Here is a 22,786-nt window from a genome sequence, read left to right as displayed (position 1 = left end):
TCCACATTGATGATTTACCGACCTTGGTCCTGTAAGTTAGTCTTGTGTACAGGTTTCTGGAGGTCAAAGCCCAGTAGAAGGTGTGCTAGGTTGGGCGCTGGCTGATCTAGACAGTGTAGGATAATCCGCAACAAGTTCTGACGAGTGGAGTTCCTCACAGTACTCAGGACGTTCATTTCCACAGCTGTAATCATAATTGTATATATTAAGTAAGCTGTAACATTTGTGCTAGAGTTTAACAAGAATTTGTAGTGACAATGTGACAATGGTAACCAAAAACCTTAACCATTAGGATAGAATTTGTAGTGAAAATGTGACATTGGTAACCAAAAACCTTAACCATTAGGATGTTCATTTCCACAGCTGTAATCATAACTGTATATATTAAGTAAGCTGTAACATTTGTGCTAGTGTTTAACAAGAATTTGTAGTGACAATGTGACATTGGTAACCTAAAACCTTAACCATTAGGATAGTCGTACGTATTTTTAAATCTGATTGTAACAGCGGAAATATTTATCTAAAATACTAACATGTGTTTGTATATGTTAATTTGTAACATTACTTACCTGCTTCATCAAGTTGAATAACTCTGTTCTGAACTACTTCCTCAGCCTCGTCCACCTCCAGACATTCCACAAAACCATGAAGTAAATTTAGGTCGCATGATGTTTTCTGTCGAAAAATCATTTAAATTTTGGAATGGATTGAACTTTTATGAAATTTTCAATAAATGGAAAGATACCCTTATATTATATTACCTTTCAATTTGATTATAAAATATTTAAATTGTCAAGATTAACGAACTATCGCGGGTGAACTGACTCCTCGCATACACTATATATTTCACTTCATCTTTCAATGATCATCAGATCATGAACTTTGTAAACGTCCCTAAGAATTAATAAAATAACCTATATTACAAATGAAACAGTCAATCAGTCTCCATCACATCAAATAAACAAATAAGAAACGTATTATTTCAATGAAAATTGAAAAAGAAAAATACTTCATTACAAAAAAAATCATGGTCTAGAAACTGCTACATGCTCTAATTTGGACAATTTGCTTCCATGTTGCATAACTGGGACAACACATTTGACAGATGGGAGTAAATAAATGATTTACAAACAAAAAAGTTTTCTACATAAAACATCCAACATATCAAAACGTTATGCATCTGTCATCTGTTTCAAATGCTAAATGACTACATGGTAGCCAGTTAGTAAAATGTATCAAGTGTCCAGCTGACTGGGATCAACTCACAGCCAGTTAGTAAAATATTTCAAGAGTCCAGCTGACTGGGATCAACTGACGGCCAGTTAGTAAAATGTGTCAAGTGTCCAGCTGACTGTGATCAGCTGATAGCCAGGTACTGTAGTAAAATGTGTCAAGTGTTCAGCTGACTGGGACCAGCTGATAGCCAATTTCTGTAGTAAAATGTGTCAAGTGTCCAGCTGACTGGGACCAGCTGATAGCAAATTTCTGTAGTAAAATGTGTCAAGCATCCAGTTAACTGGGATCAGCTAATGACATTATCAATGTAGATATAACAATTCATTTACCTTATCAGGTTTCATAATAGAACAACTCAACTACCTGGTCAAGGCATTCAGGGCAAACGTGGTAAATCTAATCTTTTTATTTGTAAGGCATGTGGTAAGTACTCAATGCCAGTTGTTATTGGTGTTGGCAGTATACCAAATACAATACCTCTGTTCTGGGGATAACACTGTTTCATCCTTGTCAAATGAGCTGAAGTAATGTCTTACCTCCTCGGCAGTAAAGAGATTAAGAAGTTTGGTCTGTATCGGGGCTGTACGACACACACGGTAGAGAACTGTCATGGCGGCCTGGGCATGATTTGGTAAGAACGTGCTGAAGGTAATGTACCTGTAAGTTATACAACAATAACTGGTTAATCAGAATAACAATTGGTCAAACAAAGGTTTGGGGTTAATCATCTGAATCGTCTCAGAAAACACAAACATGAACCAAAGAGACAAGTCAATATATCACCACACTTGCTGTATCGTTCCTCTACTCTGTGTAGAGCTCATGGATTGCAAACATATTCTAAAACAAATTTCATATCACTTATGCACCTCAATAAAAACATTTGATATGTACATAGATCTACAACGAATGAGAACTAGTACCAAACAGAACAACTTACTTTGCAATGTTGACGAGATGATCAGGTTTGCCTGTGCGTGGATTGATCCCCAGTAGAAGTCTGTCCATAGAGACAACCATGATGGAGGCTCCAGTCTCTCGACAAGCCGACACAAACTGGTCAGCCTTCTCTAGGGTATATTCAATCATATGCAGACAAAGTAAGGCTGTCCGCTCCATCTGGACCTTACCTGGCAAAGAATGCAAACTTACTTTACTGTAAACTGTTAAACTATAAAGTATATCTACCATTACAGAAATCACCTACATTAAAATATGTGTCGCACAGACGATCATGTGATATTATGTGTTTGATCTAGAGATATATGGTAGCTATCTTCCAGACCTTGTAACTCAAAGTCTTTATAAAACAGTTCATTAGCTTGAAGACCTTCAGTGTACTGAGTTATATACAGATGTTACACAGTCCTATTACATGCAAACTTTTTATCAGTTTCTTATTATTTTCACAACTGGATATTTCTATATCTTATACAAACAATGATGTATGTTACAAACCTGGGACATCTGTGTAGGTCTCCCTAATATCTTATACAAACAATGATGTATGTTACAAACCTGGGACATCTGTGTAGGTCTCCCTAATATCTTATACAAACAATGATGTATGTTACAAACCTGGGACATCTGTGTAGGTCTCCCTAATATCTTATACAAACAATGATGTATGTAACAAACCTGGGACATCTGTGTAGGTCTCCCTAATATCTTATACAAACAATGGAGTCTGTTACAAACCTGGGACATCTGTGTAGGTCTCCGTAATATCTTATACAAACAATGATGTATGTTACAAACCTGGGACATCTGTGTAGGTCTCCCTAATATCTTATACAAACAATGATGTATGTAACAAACCTGGGACATCTGTGTAGGTCTCCCTAATATCTTATACAAACAATGGAGTATGTTACAAACCTGGGACATCTGTGTAGGTCTCCCTAATATCTTATACAAACAATGATGTCTGTTACAAACCTGGGACATCTGTGTAGGTCTCCCTAATATCTTATACAAACAATGGAGTATGTTACAAACCTGGGACATCTGTGTAGGTCTCCCTAATATCTTATACAAACAATGATGTCTGTTACAAACCTGGGACATCTGTGTAGGTCTCCCTAATATCTTATACAAACAATGGAGTATGTTACAAACCTGGGACATCTGTGTAGGTCTCCCTAATATCTTATACAAACAATGGAGTATGTTACAAACCTGGGACATCTGTGTAGGTCTCCCTAATATCTTATACTAACAATGATGTATGTTACAAACCTGGGACATCTGTGTAGGTCTCCCTAATATCTTATACAAACAATGATGTCTGTTACAAATCTGGGACATCTGTGTAGGTCTCCCTAATATCTTATACAAACAATGGAGTATGTTACAAACCTGGGACATCTGTGTAGGTCTCCCTAATATCTTATACAAACAATGATGTCTGTTACAAACCTGGGACATCTGTGTAGGTCTCCCTAATATCTTATACAAACAATGGAGTATGTTACAAACCTGGGACATCTGTGTAGGTCTCCCTAATATCTTATACAAACAATGATGTCTGTTACAAACCTGGGACATCTGTGTAGGTCTCCCTAATATCTTATACAAACAATGGAGTATGTTACAAACCTGGGACATCTGTGTAGGTCTCCCTAATATCTTATACAAACAATGATGTCTGTTACAAATCTGGGACATCTGTGTAGGTCTCCCTAATATCTTATACAAACAATGATGTCTGTTACAAACCTGGGACATCTGTGTAGGTCTCCCTAATATCTTATACAAACAATGGAGTCTGTTACAAACCTGGGACATCTGTGTAGGTCTCCCTAATATCTTATACAAACAATGATGTCTGTTACAAACCTGGGACATCTGTGTAGGTTTCCAGCTGGTTGATGACATCATCAAGTATTCTCAGTATCTATAACATAGATATATATTATCTATAACAAACCACAGACATACATTGTTATGTAGAAACAGCACCAATCTTTCAGCAAGTCAGAATAGAGAGTTAAGAAAAGAAGGATATTTCAAGGTCATTGTGTCATGCTTTTGCTCACCTTAATGATAACTGATCATATCATACAACTAGAAAAAAGTGCCAAAATTTGTGTACTGTTCACTTTGAAAATACTCACTCAATGTTTATATCATTGAATTTTAATCAATTTCATTAATTTTGATACCAGAAAAATTTGATTGTAAAACCAATAATTGAACCTTGGAATTGTAGCTATTTCCATGGTAACTAAACACTAAACCCACACCAAGGAATAAAGACTGACATACCAAAATACACACGAGCGCAACAGCAAAACAACCCTGCGGTAGAGTATAATAATAATCAAATAAATTACACATAAAATAAAACATAAAAACCATCCTCTCTACATCTTAAAGGTGTACTCTGGCTAATATTTACCATGCGAAGAAGGCTTGAGTCGTTAAGCATGTGCACCAACAGAGTATGACCGGCAGATTTGTTGGCCACTACTGTTCCTCCCGACTGTACCTCAATCAGCTCATCCACAAAGTCCTCGGGAACAATATCATGTTCACGCAGTAATTTACTTAGGATGTTTAACACAGATGCAGCAATCTCCCACTACAAATAATAGAAATATCACATGACAGCAGTGCCAAGGTGACAAAATACCATAACCATAGGGGATAAACACAATCAGTTGGTTTTATCAAATCTATGAGAAATGCTATATTTATCAGTGGGTCAGAAACTTTGACACTTCCTGGACTATAATGTTGACAACATTAGGTTTATATTACAAATAGTATAAATACATTTTCCATCCATTTTTATCACTTTTTCAAATTTAGGTTGGTTGGTTGGTTGGTGCAGTGGTATCACACTTGCATTTCATCTAAACATCTGGGGTGATAAATAAAAGTTGGAAAAACTTGTCATGCAATTGTTGTTAAATAAAGTTAAAGTTCAATTTTGTTTCAAATTTCCATGAAACCTAGACTGATTAATATAAATTGGAAAAACTTGTTAAACAATTGTTGTAAAATAAATTAAATTAAATTTTATGTCTAATTTCCATGAAACCTAGTGAATAGTAAATCACCTTTTCGCCTGGAGTTTTATAGGCTCTAGAATTAAACCTTAAGAAAACGGAGTCCCTCAAGAAGAGTAGGTAGGGATCAAAGCCTGGAGCCCTGATTCCTGCCCCAAGTCCTGCAGGGACGGGAATATCAGTCAGGGTATCCATCAGCGCCAGGAAGCCCTGAATCATTGGGTACTCTTCATTACGACTCTCGATCTCATCCAGCTCCACCTACAATATGAAACAGTATCAGTGACAGTACTCAGGTTTATCTGACTTCAAGAGATTACTCTGAGAACCTAACTTACTGTGACAGAATCTGTTTCAATGCCAGCTATTAGAGAGAACCTAACTTACTGTGACAGAATCTGTTTCAATGCCAACTATTAGAGAGAACCTAACTTACTGTGACAGAATCTGTTTCAATGCCAGCTATTAGAGAGAACCTAACTTACTGTGACAGAATCTGTTTCAATGCCAGCTATTAGAGAGAACCTAACTTACTGTGACAGAATCTGTTTCAATGCCAGCTATTAGAGAGAACCTAACTTACTGTGACAGAATCTGTTTCAATGCCAGCTATTAGAGAGAACCTAACTTACTGTGACAGAATCTGTTTCAATGCCAGCTATTAGAGAGAACCTAACTTACTGTGACAGAATCTGTTTCAATGCCAGCTATTAGAAATAGAACATCAACAAGTAACTCTGACAAATCAATAAGTTTTCCAGGAAATGTGTCTCAGACCAGAGACATTAGAGTAAATAAAAGACAAGTAGCTGTTTTTTTTCTCATAACAAGAATACTTTGACAGATGAAAGTGTTCTACCTGGATCCCTCCTGCACCCTTAGACTGGATTGTAGGCAATATCTGGAAAATTAAAAACAAGAAACATGAAGACAGTTCATTTTATTTTCTTATGACATAGTTTAGATTTTTGCTTGTTAACATAACTGTAAAATTATCATGTTTACATACGTCTAATATCAATATGTTTACATATCTGTCATTATGTTTACATACCTATAATATCATTATGTTTACATACCTGTCATTATGTTTACATACCTGTAATATCATTATGTTTACATACCTGTAATATCATTATGTTTACATACCTGTAATATCATTATGTTTACATACCTGTAATATCATTATGTTTACATACCTGTAATATCATTATGTTTACATACCTGGCATTATGTTTACATACCTGTCATTATGTTTACATACCTGTAATATCATTATGTTTACATACCTGTCATATCATTATGTTTACATACCTGTCATTATGTTTACATACCTGTAATGTCATTATGTTTACATACCTGTAATATCATTATGTTTACATACCTGTCATTATGTTTACATACCTGTAATATCATTATGTTTACATACCTGTCATTATGTTTACATACCTGTAATATCATTATGTTTACATACCTGTAATATCATTATGTTTACATACCTGTAATATTATTATGTTTACATACCTGTCATTATGTTTACATACCTGTCATTATGTTTACATACCTGTAATATCATTATGTTTACATACCTGTTATATCAATATGTTTACATACCTGTCATTGTTTACATACCTGTAATATCATTATGTTTACATACCTGGCATTATGTTTACATACTTGTAATATCATTATGTTTACATACCTGTAATATCATTATGTTTACATACCTGAGACACCTCTAGAGTCTGCCAAAGACTAGCAGCAATGTCAGGTGAGCGTGCGAAGGCAGCCAGAGTGTGGAACAATTCAGCCTTTAGAGGCGAGGGAATGCTACAGGTAACAAGTCCGAACATGATCATCACCACTGACCACTGCTGGTTCTCACACAGGGCAATACGACAGTTCTCATTCTGAAAGTCAGACGTATCTTTATTAAAACCTCAAACACATAAATAATCATCACCACTGACCACTGCTGGTTCTCACACACAGGACAATATGACAGTTCTCATTCTGAAAGTTAATACCTACTTTCTATAAAACCAAGACCACATTATATTATCTGGTAAAGTTCACACTCCACACAGTGTGAAAATGCCGACTTAATCATTACTTTTCTGCTTTGTGTTTTCTGATGGTGATTTGTATGTAATTTGATATACTGTGCTGTAACAGACATATAGTTTTACTGTGGAACCCACTTAAGACAATTTCTGATATCATCATGATATCTCACTTACTATATTTTTCTTCGTATCAAATATTCCCTAATATATGAATTAAGTAAAACAGAAAAATTCATTATAATTATACAGTCCAACATGAAATATCAGGTATTTTCGTATCACTTTGTTAAAGCTCCAATATCAATTTTATGAATATCAAAAAAATTTGATAAAAGCCTGGCTTGGTAAGATAAAAAAAACTCTCCAGCAAATGTTAAGTTTTTAATAATCATACAATATCATTTACTTCCTGAAAATCTAAGTGAATAAAAGGTTACAACAATCTTTTCTATCTTCAGTTTAGCAAAGTTCATCTAAAACAGCAGTGAAAGTAAAGATATCATCTTGTATCTGATATCACTGCTTACAGTGATGAAATTTACCAATTATGGTAAAAACCGACATAAATCTTAATTTTAATTACAAAATGTGATTACCCATTAAAATTACCTTGTTTGTTTTTATCCAGCATTCAGTCAGTAATAAGTTTGGTAATTAAGGTTGTCCCAGTCACGGTTCACTTGACCTAAATACTTTGATCTTTCATTGTAATTTACTGATTATGATATTTTGTCTGGAAAACAGAATAATTAGCAAGTTCCCTGTACCAGTTTTCCGAGAGTATCTTTGAGCTTATGATAATGATAAAAACATAACATGGTTTACCTGCTCTGCTATGGTACGTGTGAGTTTAAGGACCGTGACAAGGCCTTCCAGTTCAGCAGGGGTTATGCCTCGTATGTGTGGTGCCCTCTGATGGTGAGAGGCATCTGCAGATGTCGGGGCTTCTCGTCTCAGACTTGTGTAGTACTGGTTGAGAGAAGTAAAGATGTGGTTCCAGGACACAGAACTGGCCGGGCCTCCTAGAAATATGAATCAACTGTAGATATCAGAAATGTAAACATTTTAGATTGTTTTTTTGTTTGGGTAAATTTTCCAAAACTTCCCAGAGAGAATAAAATCCAGGCTTTGCTATTGGGAAAATATCTGTATCTGTTAAAATCATAGTAAAGACTTGAATTAAATAGCATTTCTTCAATATGAATTTCGTAACACAAACAGTGTATGCTGAATAATGAACGAAAGCTTTCCTGGAACACATGAAGTTAAGAGTGTAAATCTCCAGATAAACACCTAGAAAATGTTTAAATATAGTTGTGTATCAAGTCTTTGATATAATTAATAATAATAATAAATACAAAAAATATCATATTCTGAACAAACACCTCCATTGATAAGAATTAAGAGCTGGTGTGGCGAGCCCCTATAACAGAGTAAATAAAGGATGTTTGTGTCTTCAGTAATAATAAATATATTTCACTCGTGTGTCAAATATTTTTTTTTTTTTTATTTTGTTACCTACTGGGATGTGAAGTAAGCTCTCCACAAGCATCTCACTTGTCCAACAAGTGTGACTGGTTTCCTAATGACAATTACCTGAGCCCATCCCATTACTCTTTAGGAGGTCGAAGCAGTGATGAGCCCCCTGTTGGTTGCTTGATAGGCCAATAAGCATGTTGATGTATGGCTGGTATAGAAATGATGGTAAAAGGTCGCCTGCCAGACGCACAAATTTGTAGAGTGCAACCTAAAGAAAAGAACAAGGAGAGTTTATCTATATTACATGGACTACAGGGGGAAGAGAGATGGTTAGAGTTTTTTTATCCATCCCTGCTATAGCAGTTCCATACCCAGAGGGATTCTCATCAAACTTCACACATTTTTAAAACACTAAAAGATCTTTATCAACGATGAGTTTCAGGGTTGTTGGGTCAATGTCAAGGTCATTGTTACTATTTTCAGAAATACATTATCAGTACTCCAGCAGCTTAATTCCTTACAGGCTTTTAATAAACCTCACACATTTACAAACATCCATAACAAATTTATATATTAGTGATCAAATTCTATTGTCAGATCTTCATACCTATCTATTGCCTGGCTCTATTTAAACCAGTAACAAACTAATTCTATACTTTTCTGTTTCCCAAACCGACAACAAACATCTTTATAAATCCTTACGGTGTAATAGGTTGTAGGGGACATGTATTGCTTTAGCAATACTCAAAGTGTTCTTGTTCTATATAGTAACCTATCTCTTTGGGGGCCAGTGGGGGACATGTGTCTCTGTGGGGGTCGGTAGGGGACACGCGTCTCTGTGGGGGTCGGTAGGGGACATGTGTCTCTGTGGAGATCGGTAGGGGACATGTGTCTCTGTTGGGGTCTGTAGGGGACATGTGTCTCTGTTGGGGTCAGTAGGGGACATGTGTCTCTTTGGGGTCGGTAGGGGACATGTGTCTCTGTGGGGGTCTGTAGGGAACATGTGTCTCTGTGGGGGTCTGTAGGGGACATGTGTCTATGTGGGGGGGGGGAGGGGCGCAGTAGGGGACATGTGTCTCTGTAGGGGTCGGTAGGGAACATGTGTCTCTGTGGGGGTCGGTAGGGGACATGTGTCTCTGTGGGGATCGTAGGGGACGTGTCTCTGTGGGGGTCGGTAGGGGACATGTGTCTCTGTTGGGGTCAGTAGGGGACATGTGTCTCTTTGGGGTCAGTAGGGGACATAAGTCTCTGTTGGGGTCGGTAGGAGACATCTGTCTCTGTGGGGGTCTGTAGGGGACATGTGTCTCTGTGGTGGTTGGTAGGGGACATGTGTGTCTGTTGGGGTCGGCAGGGGACATGTACCTCTTTAGAAATACTCAGTATGATAGTTGTATACTTACCTGTCTCTGTGGGGGTGGTATATATTTACCTGTCTGTGTGGGGGCCAGTATATAGTTACCTGTTTGTGTGGGGGCAGTATATAGTAACCTGTCTCTGTGGTGGCGGTATATAGTTACCTGCCTCTGTGGGGGTCATATATAGTTACCTGTCTCTGTGAGGGCAGTATATAGTTACTTGTCTCTGTGCGGGCCAGTATATACTTACCTGCCTTTGTGGGGGCAGTATATAGTTACCTGTCTCTGTGGGCCTAGTATATAGTCACCTGTCTCTGTGGGGGCTGGTATACAGTAACCTGTCTCTGAGGGGCCAGTATATAGTTACCTGTCTCTGTGGGGGCCGGTAGTGATACATGGACTCATGCAGAGAGGAGGCCTCCTGAGGACACCAATATTCCAGACATAAATCCAAGCCTTGAGGGTCCTTATTGTAGAGATCACCAATCTGTAACATGAAGATTACATTATAAAACATGACAAAGTGGCACAAAAATATAGGAAACAATAATGTAACAGAAATACAAGATATAGTTCTACTTGGTTCACTGGGATAAAGGAGTCTAGGAGATATACCAGTATAGATATTGTGATCGAATTGTGATGATATCATATCTTCCTCTGTTACTACACTAACTATGTGGATTTTTTTAATCTGGTAGTTTGGTGTAAAAAGACTTTGTTATTTCATAGAACTGTTTACAAATTGGAGACATTACCAACTGGAGAAGGTACTCAAATCCCCTGTTTGGAGAGATAGTTGTATCCAAGCCATCCTGTGTTTGGGACATGAGAATTCTCGCAGCCTCATCACTACGGTTACGGAGTTCTTTCACCTACATACAAAAACAGAATTTTCTCAGAATTTACAACAGCTTTATTAGTGGTTAAGAAATTATTGGGATTGTGTTGCCAAAAATCAACCTGTAAAAACAGTTACAAAACAAATGCAACAAAACCAAATAGAATTTGGTCTCCAAAATCAATTTTTTTTAGATCTTTAAACTTATCAAATCATTCATGTTTGCATGAAATGTACTTTTTGAAATAATAAGGTAAGCAATATATAAACTTTCCCAATGACATTGTCACTGGTATATCTACCAATGTCAGTAACATCAACCGTCACCTACAGACTGAAGAGTCAGTAACATCAACCATCACCTACAGACTGAAGGGTCAATAACACCTACAGACACCTACAGCCTGAAGAGTCAATGACATCAACTATCACCTACAGACACCTACAGACTGAAGAGTCAATAACATCAACTGTCACCTACAGACTGAAGGGTCAATAACATCAACAGTCACCTACAGACTGAAGAGTCAATAACATCAACGGTCACCTACAGACTGAAGGGTCAATAACATCAACAGTCACCTACAGACTGAAGAGTCAATAACATAAACCGTCACCTACAGACTGAAGAGTCAATAACATCAACCGTCACCTACAGACTGAAGAGTCAGTAACATCAACCGTCACCTACAGACTGAAGGGTCAGTAACATCTATCGTCACCTACAGACTGAAGGGTCAATGACATCAATGGTCACCTACAGACTGAAGAGTCAATAACATCAACGGTCACCTACAGACTGAAGGGTCAATAGCATCAACAGTCACCTACAGACTGAAGAGTCAATAACATCAACCGTCACCTACAGACTGAAGAGTCAATAACATTAACCGTCACCTACAGACTGAAGAGTCAGTAACATCAACCATCACCTACAGACTTAAGGGTCAGTAACATCTATCGTCACCTACAGACTGAAGGGTCAGTAACATCAACCGTCACCTACAGACTGAAGAGTCAATAACATCAACCGTCACCTACAGACTGAAGGGTCAATAACATCAACTGTCACCTACAGACTGAAGAGTCAATAACATCAACCGTCACCTACAGACTGAAGGGTCAGTAACATCAACGGTCACCTACAGACTGAAGAGTCAGTAACATCAACCGTCACCTACAGACTGAAGGGTCAGTAACATCTATCGTCACCTACAGACTGAAGGGTCAATGACATTAACGGTCACCTACAGACTGAAGAGTCAATAACATCAACTGTCACCTACAGACACCTACAGACTGAAGAGTCAATAACATCAACCGTCACCTACAGACTGAAGAGTCAATAACATCAACTGTCACCTACAGACTGAAGGGTCAATAACATCAACCGTCACCAACAGACTGAAGAGTCAATAACATCAACCGGCACCTACAGACTGAAGAGTTAATGACATCAACGGTCACCTACAGTCTGAAGGGTCAATAACATCAACCGTCACCTACAGACTGAAGGGTCAATAACATCAGCCGTCACCTACAGACTGAAGAGTCAATAACATCAACCGTCACCTACAGACTGAAGGGTCAATAACATCAGCCGTCACCTACAGACTGAAGGGTCAATAACATCAACTGTCACCTACAGACTGAAGAGTCAATAACATCAACCGTCACCTACAGACTGAAGGGTCAGTAACATCAACTGTCACCTACAGACTGAAGGGTCAATAACATCAACTGTCACCTACAGACTGAAGAGTCAATAACATCAGCCGTCACCTACAGACTGAAGAGTCAGTAACATCAACTGTCACCTACAGACTGAAGGGTCAATAACATCAACTGTCACCTACAGACTGAAGGTTCAATAACATCAACTGTCACCTACAGACTGAAGGGTCAATAACATCAACTGTCACCTACAGACTGAAGGGTCAATAACATCAACTGTCACCTACAGACTGAAGGGTCAATAACATCAGCCGTCACCTACAGACTGAAGAGTCAGTCGGCCACATAGAGTTTCCTTCAATGGCATGTATAATATAAAATCTGTCAGGAGCCACATATACTTACCTTCAGTGGCATGTGGACTAAAATTATGTCAGGAGGCCACGTATACTTACCTTCAGTGGCATGTGGAATATCAAATCTGTCAGGAGGCCACATATACTTACCTTCAATGGCATGTATAATATAAAATCTGTCAGGAGGCCACATATACTTACCTTCAGTGGTATGTGAAATACAAAATCTGTCAGGAGGCCACATATACTTACCTTCAGTGGCATGTATAATATAAAATCTGTCAGGAGGCCACATATACTTACCTTCAGTGGCATGTGGAATATAAAATCTGTCAAAAGGCCACATATACTTACCTTCAGTGGCATGTGGAATATAAAATCTGTCAAAAGGCCATGTATCTTCCTCATGTAAAATTCCTACAAATACCAAAACATCATCAATATCAACACTTTCCCCTGACTAACAAATCAAAATAAAACTGATGATGAATTTTTTATTTAATACTAGAAATGAATAAATGTGAATTAATGACATTCTATGTGTAACAGAGATCTATCTGAAATTTCCACTAGGAATTGAACCCAGGACCTCTGGATTTCAGTAAAAAGAAGCCAGTTATTGCTATCATCACACACAGAATCAGTGACTCACCTCACAGTGGAAGTCTGGTACAGACACCACTGACTTGATCATATAGTGGAACACATTGTTGTCGAGTGCCATGGTGATTAGGCTTTCATCCTCCTCACAAATCTTGTTCACACCTAGTGAAATATATATACAGAACATAAAATAATGGTCTGTGATGTGTGGAGTCATCAGTGGCTTTATATACACATATGTGTATTATCAGATACACTTGAATCTCTCACCTCCATTTTACATATATACATGTACTTAATCATGTACACTTGAATCTCTCACCTCCATTTTACATATATATATGTACTTAATCATGTACACTTGTATTTCTCTCCTCTGTTTTATATACACTTATCTATATAATAAGGTGTACTTGTATTTCTAACCCCCAATTTTATATACACTTATATATGATGAATGATTCAATCCTCCTAAAAACAGACTCTATACTTTCCAACTTTGTCCACATCAATTTCCAACCTGCATAAATTTGTTTTCATTTATAAGCTTTGTGAGGATTGCCATCACATTACACAATGTTGTCTACCAGTCCTTGTACCATTTTATTAACTGCATTTATGTATTAGGTATTAGGTGGATTGAGTAGCCAAGGACAGGCAGGTAAGGCTATTGTGACTTCAAGACATCACTGTCGATTGAGTGGCCAAGGACAGGCAGGTAAGGCTATTGTGACTTCAAGACATCACTGTCGATTGAGTGGCCAAGGACAGGCAGGTAAGGCTATTGTGACTTCAAGACATCACTGTCGATTGAGTGGCCAAGGACAGGCAGGTAAGGCTATTGTGACTTCAAGACATCACTGTCGATTGAGTGGCCAAGGACAGGCAGGTAAGGCTATTGTTACCCAAAGACATCACTGTGGATTGTGTGGCCATGGACAGACAGGTCTGACTATTGTGACATCACTTTGGATTGTGTGGACAAGGACAGACAGGTAAGGTTATTGTGACATCACTGTGGATTGAGTGGACAAGGACAGACAGGTCAGACTATTGTGACATCACTGTGGATTGAGTGGACAAGGACAGACAGGTCTGACTATTGTGACATCACTGTGGATTGAGTGGACAAGGATAGCCAGGTAAGGCTATTGTGACATCACTGTGGATTGAGTGGACAAGGACAGACAGGTCAGACTATTGTGATATCACTGTGGATTGAGTGGACAAGGATAGCCAGGTAAGGCTATTGTGACTCCAAGACATCACTGTGAATTGAGTGGATAAGGATAGCCAGGTAAGGCTATTGTGACCCCAATGTGGATTGAATGGCCAAGGACAGACAGGTAATTTAACTTCAGATATTTACATTGTGAAACAAACAGCATTGTCTATTGATTTGTTACTTAATCATGAATGAATATTTCTTATTCAATAATTCACATAATTATCAACACATTATAACATTATAAATCAGTATGGTAAATTTGGGATGACAAAACACCAAGTAAGAAGCAATAATTATAACCTTGTAACATTTCTGAGATTTACCTGCAGGAGTGTGGTACTGTGACAGCTGTCGCAGTGTAAGTCCCCAGGCAAACTGTGCTATACCTCTGAGACCCATGTTGGTCCACTGCTGACCACCGGTCAGTGCCTGGTGTATCTCCCCAACATAGCTGGCGTCATTCATCAGAGGCAGATTCTTAACAGATTCTGAAACAGGAAAAATCACATTTCACATCAGTAAACCAACTGTTTTATCAGTAAACCAATTGTTTTATCAGTAAACCAATTGTCTTATTAGGTAACCATTGTTTTGAGGTTTAAAGTTTCCTACTCACCCTCTGCATCTTCCTGCTCCAGTACACTGACATCAAAGCAATACAGCAGAGCCATAAGCAGACAGAGGTTAACCAAATCAAGGGGACCTTCTCCACTCACAGCATTAGCTCCCCTGAGGTGAGTGATAAGACGCAGGGTGCTAGTCTTGTCCAAGGGTTGTTGGGATGATAGACAGAAGAGACAGTCAGCAAGGATAAGGTTTATCTCTGTGTAGATGTCTTTAACCTAGGGCAGCAGAACAGTAGTGTAAATCATAGTACCGGGGTAAGTCATTGGATGATAAAACTAAACATTTAATTAACATTAGCTGGTCTTTCCCTGGGGACATGTGAGGTTACCCTAATTCAAATGGAATATTACTATATATTGACATGATGATACATTACCAGTATTTGTAGTTCACCCTTTCATTTGATTTGTTTTCAAATCAATTCTCAATAATAAGGAAAAAGTCATGTCGAGAAATAATATCAAACCTGGCATTAAAGTTCATAGAGTACAAACTTGCTGTTCCATCTTAGAGATATTACCAGTAATGGTATGGTAATTGTAATACTACACCAGCAAACCTGACATTAAAGTTCATAGAGTACAAACTTGCTGTTCCATCTTAGAGATATTACGAGTAATGGTATGGTAATTGTAATACTACACCAGCAAACCTGACATTAAAGTTCATAGAGTACAAACTTGCTGTTCCATCTTAGAGATATTACCAGTAATGGTATGGTAATTGTAATACTACACCAGCAAACCTGACATTAAAGTTCATAGAGTACAAACTTGCTGTTTAATCTTAGAGACATTATGGTAATGGTATGGTAATTATAATACTATGATAACAAACCTGACAATAAAGTTCATAGAGTACAAACTTGCTGACAAATTTTACATACACATACAGACTCTTTCAAAACCATTAACATCAAATAAATGTTCTAGATTTGATGTTAGATACATTTAAAGCCCCAATATACGTAACATTCACCAAAACTTTAGTGTAGAATCACACATAATTATTGAGATATTCTCTAAGATGTAGTTAAAATTAAGTTATTCAAACAATAGTTACCATGACTTTGTGCATGAAGTATTGATATATGAGCAGTTGAGACTCGTTATTTGTAAACACACCTCCATTTTAAACATGTCGCCATCGAAATTACGATTGTTGCCGAACCACGTCGGAAAGTTCATGACCTGATCTCGCGAGAGTTGAGGTTTCTACTTATAGAGGAAGCACGTGCAGAAATGTCTTCGGTAAGTTTTTGTTTACAAGCAATGTTTGGAAAGTCTTGTCGTAGACTTGAGGTATTCCTGTGATAAACATTCAGTTTTTGGGAAATTATTAGAAGGAATAATTAGTTTAGAAACGATACGACGCACAATTATAACGTAAGAATTCAGAACTGGCCTGATGTATGATCGGAAAAAAAGGAAGCCACTGGTGAACGTCTGTACTGTGTCTGCCATGTTTACACACGCGGAATATGCGCAATGTCATCGCTACGAGCGGTAATGTATGAATTATTGTGGGTCCCACATTGTTTATCTTCCGATTTATTCAATTTTTATTTAAATTGAAAACGGTCAGTTTTATTTTCTTTTATTAAAGGAAAGTATTTGTTTTGTTACATGTATTACCGGGAAAATAAGATAAAGTTTGTTTTTTTATAGTGATTTTTACGTATATTGGGGCTTTAAATCAAAATACTGAAAGATATTTTGTGTGTTGAAGGATTGAAGGATGTAAGATATGATCAGTTAAATTTTTGACTGTTTTACACAATGTTTCTTGAGTGGGAAGCTGTAAACCCAGAAGCAACAGTAGTACTACATAATTGGTATGGAAACACTACAGTTGAATTGAAACTGTATTGAAACTGTCAACAGCAGTAAAACAAAACAGAAAGAAAATTAGACTATTTACTGAGTTGTTGAGGAGACAAGCACTATTGGGTACCTGTTTGGTGTGTTTTGGAGATCCAAGAGCTCTGTCACGCTGTAGGCGGTCCATCTCTTTCTTTGGGTCTCGGGTATTAAGCAAATCTGCCAGAGGATAAAGTCATTCACAGGATAGAAAAACAAGGAATCAAAAATCATCAGAAGTTATCAACATTAATAATGGCAGCAATAAAATTAACAAAATAACCCAAAGTCAAAGACAAATTAACCAAGAGTCACATACAGACTAACCCAGAGTCACATACAGACTAACCCAGAGTCACATACAGACTAACCCAGAGTCACATACAGACTAACCCAGAGTCACATACAGACTAGCCCAGAGTCACATACAGACTAGCCCAGAGTCACATACAGACTAACCCAGAGTCACATACAGACTAACCCAGAGTCACATACAGACTAGCCCAGAGTCACATACAGACTAACCCAGAGTCACATACAGACTAACCCAGAGTCACATACAGACTAGCCAAGAGTCATATACAGACTAACCCAGAGTCACATACAGACTAGCCAAGAGTCATATACAGACTAACATACAGACTAACCCAGAGTCAAATACAGACTAGCCCAGAGTCACATACAGACTAACCCAGAGTCAAATACAGACTAACCCAGAGTCACATACAGACTAGCCAAGAGTCACATACAGACTAACCCAGAGTCACATACAGACTAACCCAGAGTCACATACAGACTAGCCCAGAGTCACATACAGACTAACCCAGAGTCACATACAGACTAGCCCAGAGTCACATACAGACTAGCCCAGAGTCAAATACAGACTAGCCAAGAGTCACATACAGACTAGCCCAGAGTCACATACAGACTAACCCAGAGTCACATACAGACTAACCCAGAGTCACATACAGACTAGCCAAGAGTCACATACAGACTAACCCAGAGTAACATACAGATTAAACAAGAGTCAAATACAGACTAACCCAGAGACAAATACAGATTAACCTAGAATCAAAATAGATTAACCCGAAGTCCAAACAGATTAACCAAGAGTCAAAGACAAATTAATCCTGAGTCAAAGACATATTAACCAACTCAATGACCAACACTAAGGAACAAATTATCAAAAAAATCATCGCAATACCTTATATCAAGATCAATGTAACATTTATAACCAATATTTTGTGTCATACCTAGAACTTTGTTGACCAAACCGTCTTTCTGGATGAGCTGGTCAGTGAACTGAGTAACCAGATTGGCCAGGTCAGGCGACAGTTCCATGGTCCAGGTACGACCTTTTCTTGACTGGACAAGTGTCCGGAGGCCACTGACCAGGCTACGCTGACCATCATAGTACAACAGGACTGCCACAAGTCCACGAGTCAGTCCAGGAAACTCAGCCTGTTTTCTCTCACCTTAATAAGAAATAAAAAAACATTTTTAGAAATTCAAGATGGTCACCTTTCAGCCATTTGATTTTTCTGATCAGTCCCAAAATTACATGGGCACAAAAAGAGACCTAGGGGAACCTAAATATGAAATTTGAGAAAGATCCATCCAATTCTTCTCAAGAATTAACAATAACAAATATTGTTTATAGAATAACGACAAGGCCCCAACAGTTGTACCATGATTTGAACAACACACCAGCTGATGATGGTGGGCTAAAAATACTTCAACTGACATATTACAGGGTGTTTTAACAAAGTACAAAAACAGATGTAAAGTGTTAGATCAATGAACTGATCCTGTCAAGTGAGCTTCATCTTGTACCATTTGATAATTAAAAGAACAGACTGACAAAGATATAGTTTTGATATAAAAAATCAAGTTACACATCAATATATGATCTGTTTTAACACGCTTTCAGAATTTCTACAGATTTAAGATACAGCTAAACATCAATAGATGATCTGTCTTTACCTTGAGTCAGAAGTTCTACAGATTTAAGATATAGCTAACATCAATATGTTATCTGTCTTTACCCTGAGTCAGAAGTTCTACAGATTTAAGATACAGCTAACATCAATATATGATCTGTTTTTACCTTGAGTCAGAAGTTCTACAGATTTAAGATACAGCTAACATCAATATATGATCTGTTTTTACCTTGAGTCAGAAGTTCTACAGATTTAAGATACAGCTAACATCAATATATGATCTGTTTTTACCCTGAGTCAGAAGTTCTACAGATTTAAGATACAGCTAACATCAGTATATGAGCAATCTTTACCTTCTGTCAGTAGTTCCACAGCTGCCACCTCGTTCATGTTGAACAAGTCACTGAGGATGAGTGCCTCCTCAATGAACTGACTGGAAAAAGTCTGACTCGTCTGTTCCCCTTGAACAGGCAAACCAACTGTGTTGGACTTCCTAACTGCATCTCGGCATAAGGTATTCTTTGGCTGCAGACAAGGGAAATATTAAAATCAAATTTGCAATGCTGATACAAGTCTAGGCTTCAGATGTTTTATCTTCTGACGATAGACATAGTGATTACTCAAGCCATTTAAAAGTAGCCGCAAAGGACAAAGACGAAAATAGGAATACTTAACAAATCATTTGACATGTAGGATATTTCAGAACAACATTTGAAGATTTTCCATCAATATAAAAGAAATGTATGTATAATAAGAATCCTTGGTTTTTCTATATACAGTTGTATTACAATCCTGAAAACTGAAATGTATCTTCTGTCATTGTGAGGACAGAATTTTCTCAAAGAATGAAACTAATCTGACAATAATAACAGTAACATACTGGGTTTAACTTACGGGGTTTTTCAGCAGAGATATAAAATGTGGTTTTTGTTGTTTCAGTCCAACTTCTAAATCAAGAACAGCATCTGGATTTTTCTTGTAGATTGCAGCATTGATAATCCTCTCTAATTCCTTAAACGGTCCCCAGAGACGTGCCTCTGAGAAAAATAAAAAACATTCACAATATTTCAAAAAAATTATGTCCTGCAGAATATCACTTAATATAAAAAACCTCTTTGAACATGAAAAAAACAACAACAAATAAAACCCAGCATAGAATATAAGACATGTCTTTATACCATACAGACAGAGTATATGTAAGGCATCCTGCCTTTAGTCCTATACATATAGAATCAGGCCTAGTAAGGCCTCCTGTCTGTGACCCTATACCAACAGAACAGACTTCAAGTCAAACAGAGCTAAACAGTAATTTTATTAATTCTGGTGATCATTATGTGCCCTTACAATCCGAAACAGCTCAGTACAGCTATGTTGGGCCATACAGGAAAGTACCAGACTGCTATTACTATCACTTGTGATGGTGGCACAAGTAAATTTTTTAAGTTGATGTCAGAAAAAAACATTGAAATGCCTTAAAATAGCAAAAATCTAAAAAGGTTTGAGAGGCAAGTAAACTTTTGTTGTATAGAAAAAAACAAAAAATTCTGGGTTAATAGGGAATAATTGTTTAATGAACTGTACCAACAGTGGATGCATTTCTACCACTTTTTCAAAACTTCTGTATTATATCTTAAATGAGCAGAGTCGATAGACATTAAATCATCACTTTAGAGACAGAAATTTTCAGTCTTGCTATGCAGGCTGTCAATAAAGTCTTCTTCAAAATATAGGAATACTTTTTCAACAAATATTGGGATTTTTTGCTAGTTTTAGGCAAAATATAGGAGTTTTCCAAACGAAAATCATTTCAGTCAAAAGCATTTATTGTAACAATTCTTCTGCATAGCTCATCATCTGAATGGGCACCTAAAAGGCCAATATCCTGTTGTACCACCTTGCAAGATGCCCATACAGGTGATAAAGAGATGCACTGAATCATTTTCAGGTGGTTGGTGATGCTGTTAAAGACTTAAGAATTCTCTAAACTATACAATAATGAACCAAAAGCAGTATCAAAGAAATATTTACAATCTCTACATTTACAGGCAACAAATTTCCTGAAAAATATAGGAATAACAACAGGAGAATATAGGAAATACTGGAGGTCTTTCAATATATAAGTTTTTGAACCAAAATATAGGAATCTGTTGACAGCATGGCTATGCCATGCACCATAAAGGGGAAATTATCATTTCCCTATAATAAAGCTGTACACGCAACAGTTTCGGAATTCTCCAAACTGATATTACCAACTTGATGTTCCACTATTAGATTTTAATAGTTTCCAAGGATCTTTGATGTCCTCTCAATGATATCTATAAAAGGTGTACACAATGATCTAATGATACGCTTGTATCAGTGGACGAACTACAGAAATTGCACGTTCTATAAGTGAAATGAAGCTATTACACAACAGTGTTTTAGCAAGTCTAGTTTTCCTCCATTTCGGTAATTTAACTCTAATTAGGTCCATTTCGGTAAATACCCCATCCGACCGAACTGATGAATGTTGCTGTTCTGAAATCGAAACTTGGAGCAAAACAAAATATGTCAAAGGGCTATCCTTAGCTATTTCTACAACAATATGTCTGGATAGATATACAACATTTAAACGTTAAATATATGAAGACTATCACCACCACAAAGCGTCACACACTGGTGTCGAATCAACTTACCCGAGTTTACCGCCTGATCAGCCGCCATGCTTCAAATTTTTATTTTCTCCACTTCCGGTAGACAGGAGAGAAGGGAGATGACTCTGACAAGACTTGTTTCATTTCTCAGACTCAAGCAAGTCTACTACGATATCGCATGACATTAGTAATATGGTAATGCCAAAAGTTGCTGCAATTTACTGGATGTTTGTATTAAGCTGAACCCAAGTTTCATATTGAAAGCCATTATGTTGATTTCCAATTGAAAGTTAATGTCCATTAGTAGTTATAAATTAATATCCGTTACTATTTGAAAGTTAATACGAGGACAAAGTCATCAAGATCTCCCGCCTATGTTCATTTGTAAAATAGATACATTTCAAGTGAGCAACATGGAAAACTGGAAAAAAACAATCAGATTACAGCAGCCTCATTTTATATGCACAGAATTTGCCGAATCAATCTTGAACAAGGGATTACGATAACAAGTCTACCTAGCCAGTCTCGTCATAATTTACTTCTTCCTTCAAAAGATAAGGTGCGGAAAGCACTCAGTTAGAATGCCGAAAGATATCAGCCAATCAGGACACAGCAATTTCATGAAATGTGCATAGAATTTGCCGATAATCGAACCTGAACAAGGAATTAAGGTAACAAGTCTGCAAGTCAGCCTCATTAAATATGCACAGAATTCGCTGTTCTAATCAGACTTGTTAATCAAACTTGGACAAGGACTTAACGTAACAAGTCTACCAACCAATTTTCATCGAAATCCTACCAGTCTTTCAAAAGATATCATGAAAGCAGCATGCCAATGCACGACAGAAGGATGAATGGACGGACGGAACCCATTTG

At 37.4% G+C, this 22,786-nt stretch overlaps 1 protein-coding gene across 1 annotated transcript in view; it reads right to left on the bottom strand.

The window, feature by feature from the left end:
• Positions 1–21,980, bottom strand: part of LOC132558176 (nuclear pore complex protein Nup205-like) — a 39,102-nt gene extending 17,122 nt beyond the window's left edge. Inside the window, exons 1-22 of the mRNA XM_060222709.1 lie at positions 21,953–21,980; positions 20,172–20,314; positions 19,631–19,802; positions 18,591–18,812; positions 17,432–17,517; positions 15,468–15,693; positions 15,175–15,339; positions 13,673–13,785; positions 13,375–13,437; positions 10,908–11,024; positions 10,517–10,636; positions 8,912–9,062; positions 8,141–8,337; positions 6,977–7,159; positions 6,109–6,150; positions 5,301–5,510; positions 4,637–4,819; positions 4,075–4,132; positions 2,177–2,366; positions 1,773–1,893; positions 570–675; positions 23–184 (exon numbers count right to left, since the gene is read on the bottom strand). Of these exons, the coding sequence (XP_060078692.1) occupies positions 23–184; positions 570–675; positions 1,773–1,893; positions 2,177–2,366; positions 4,075–4,132; positions 4,637–4,819; positions 5,301–5,510; positions 6,109–6,150; positions 6,977–7,159; positions 8,141–8,337; positions 8,912–9,062; positions 10,517–10,636; positions 10,908–11,024; positions 13,375–13,437; positions 13,673–13,785; positions 15,175–15,339; positions 15,468–15,693; positions 17,432–17,517; positions 18,591–18,812; positions 19,631–19,802; positions 20,172–20,314; positions 21,953–21,980 (3,058 nt within the window). The remainder of the gene's footprint in view (positions 1–22; positions 185–569; positions 676–1,772; positions 1,894–2,176; positions 2,367–4,074; positions 4,133–4,636; positions 4,820–5,300; positions 5,511–6,108; positions 6,151–6,976; positions 7,160–8,140; positions 8,338–8,911; positions 9,063–10,516; positions 10,637–10,907; positions 11,025–13,374; positions 13,438–13,672; positions 13,786–15,174; positions 15,340–15,467; positions 15,694–17,431; positions 17,518–18,590; positions 18,813–19,630; positions 19,803–20,171; positions 20,315–21,952) is intronic.
• Positions 21,981–22,786: the final 806 nt, after the last annotated feature.

This window comes from Ylistrum balloti, unplaced genomic scaffold (genome assembly GCF_031769215.1).
Source record: "Ylistrum balloti isolate Yb309-2 unplaced genomic scaffold, AGI_CSIRO_Ybal_v1 Utg370766, whole genome shotgun sequence".
In the NCBI taxonomy this organism is placed as follows: domain Eukaryota; kingdom Metazoa; phylum Mollusca; class Bivalvia; order Pectinida; family Pectinidae; genus Ylistrum; species Ylistrum balloti.
This window is presented reverse-complemented; position numbering and strand designations above follow the sequence as displayed.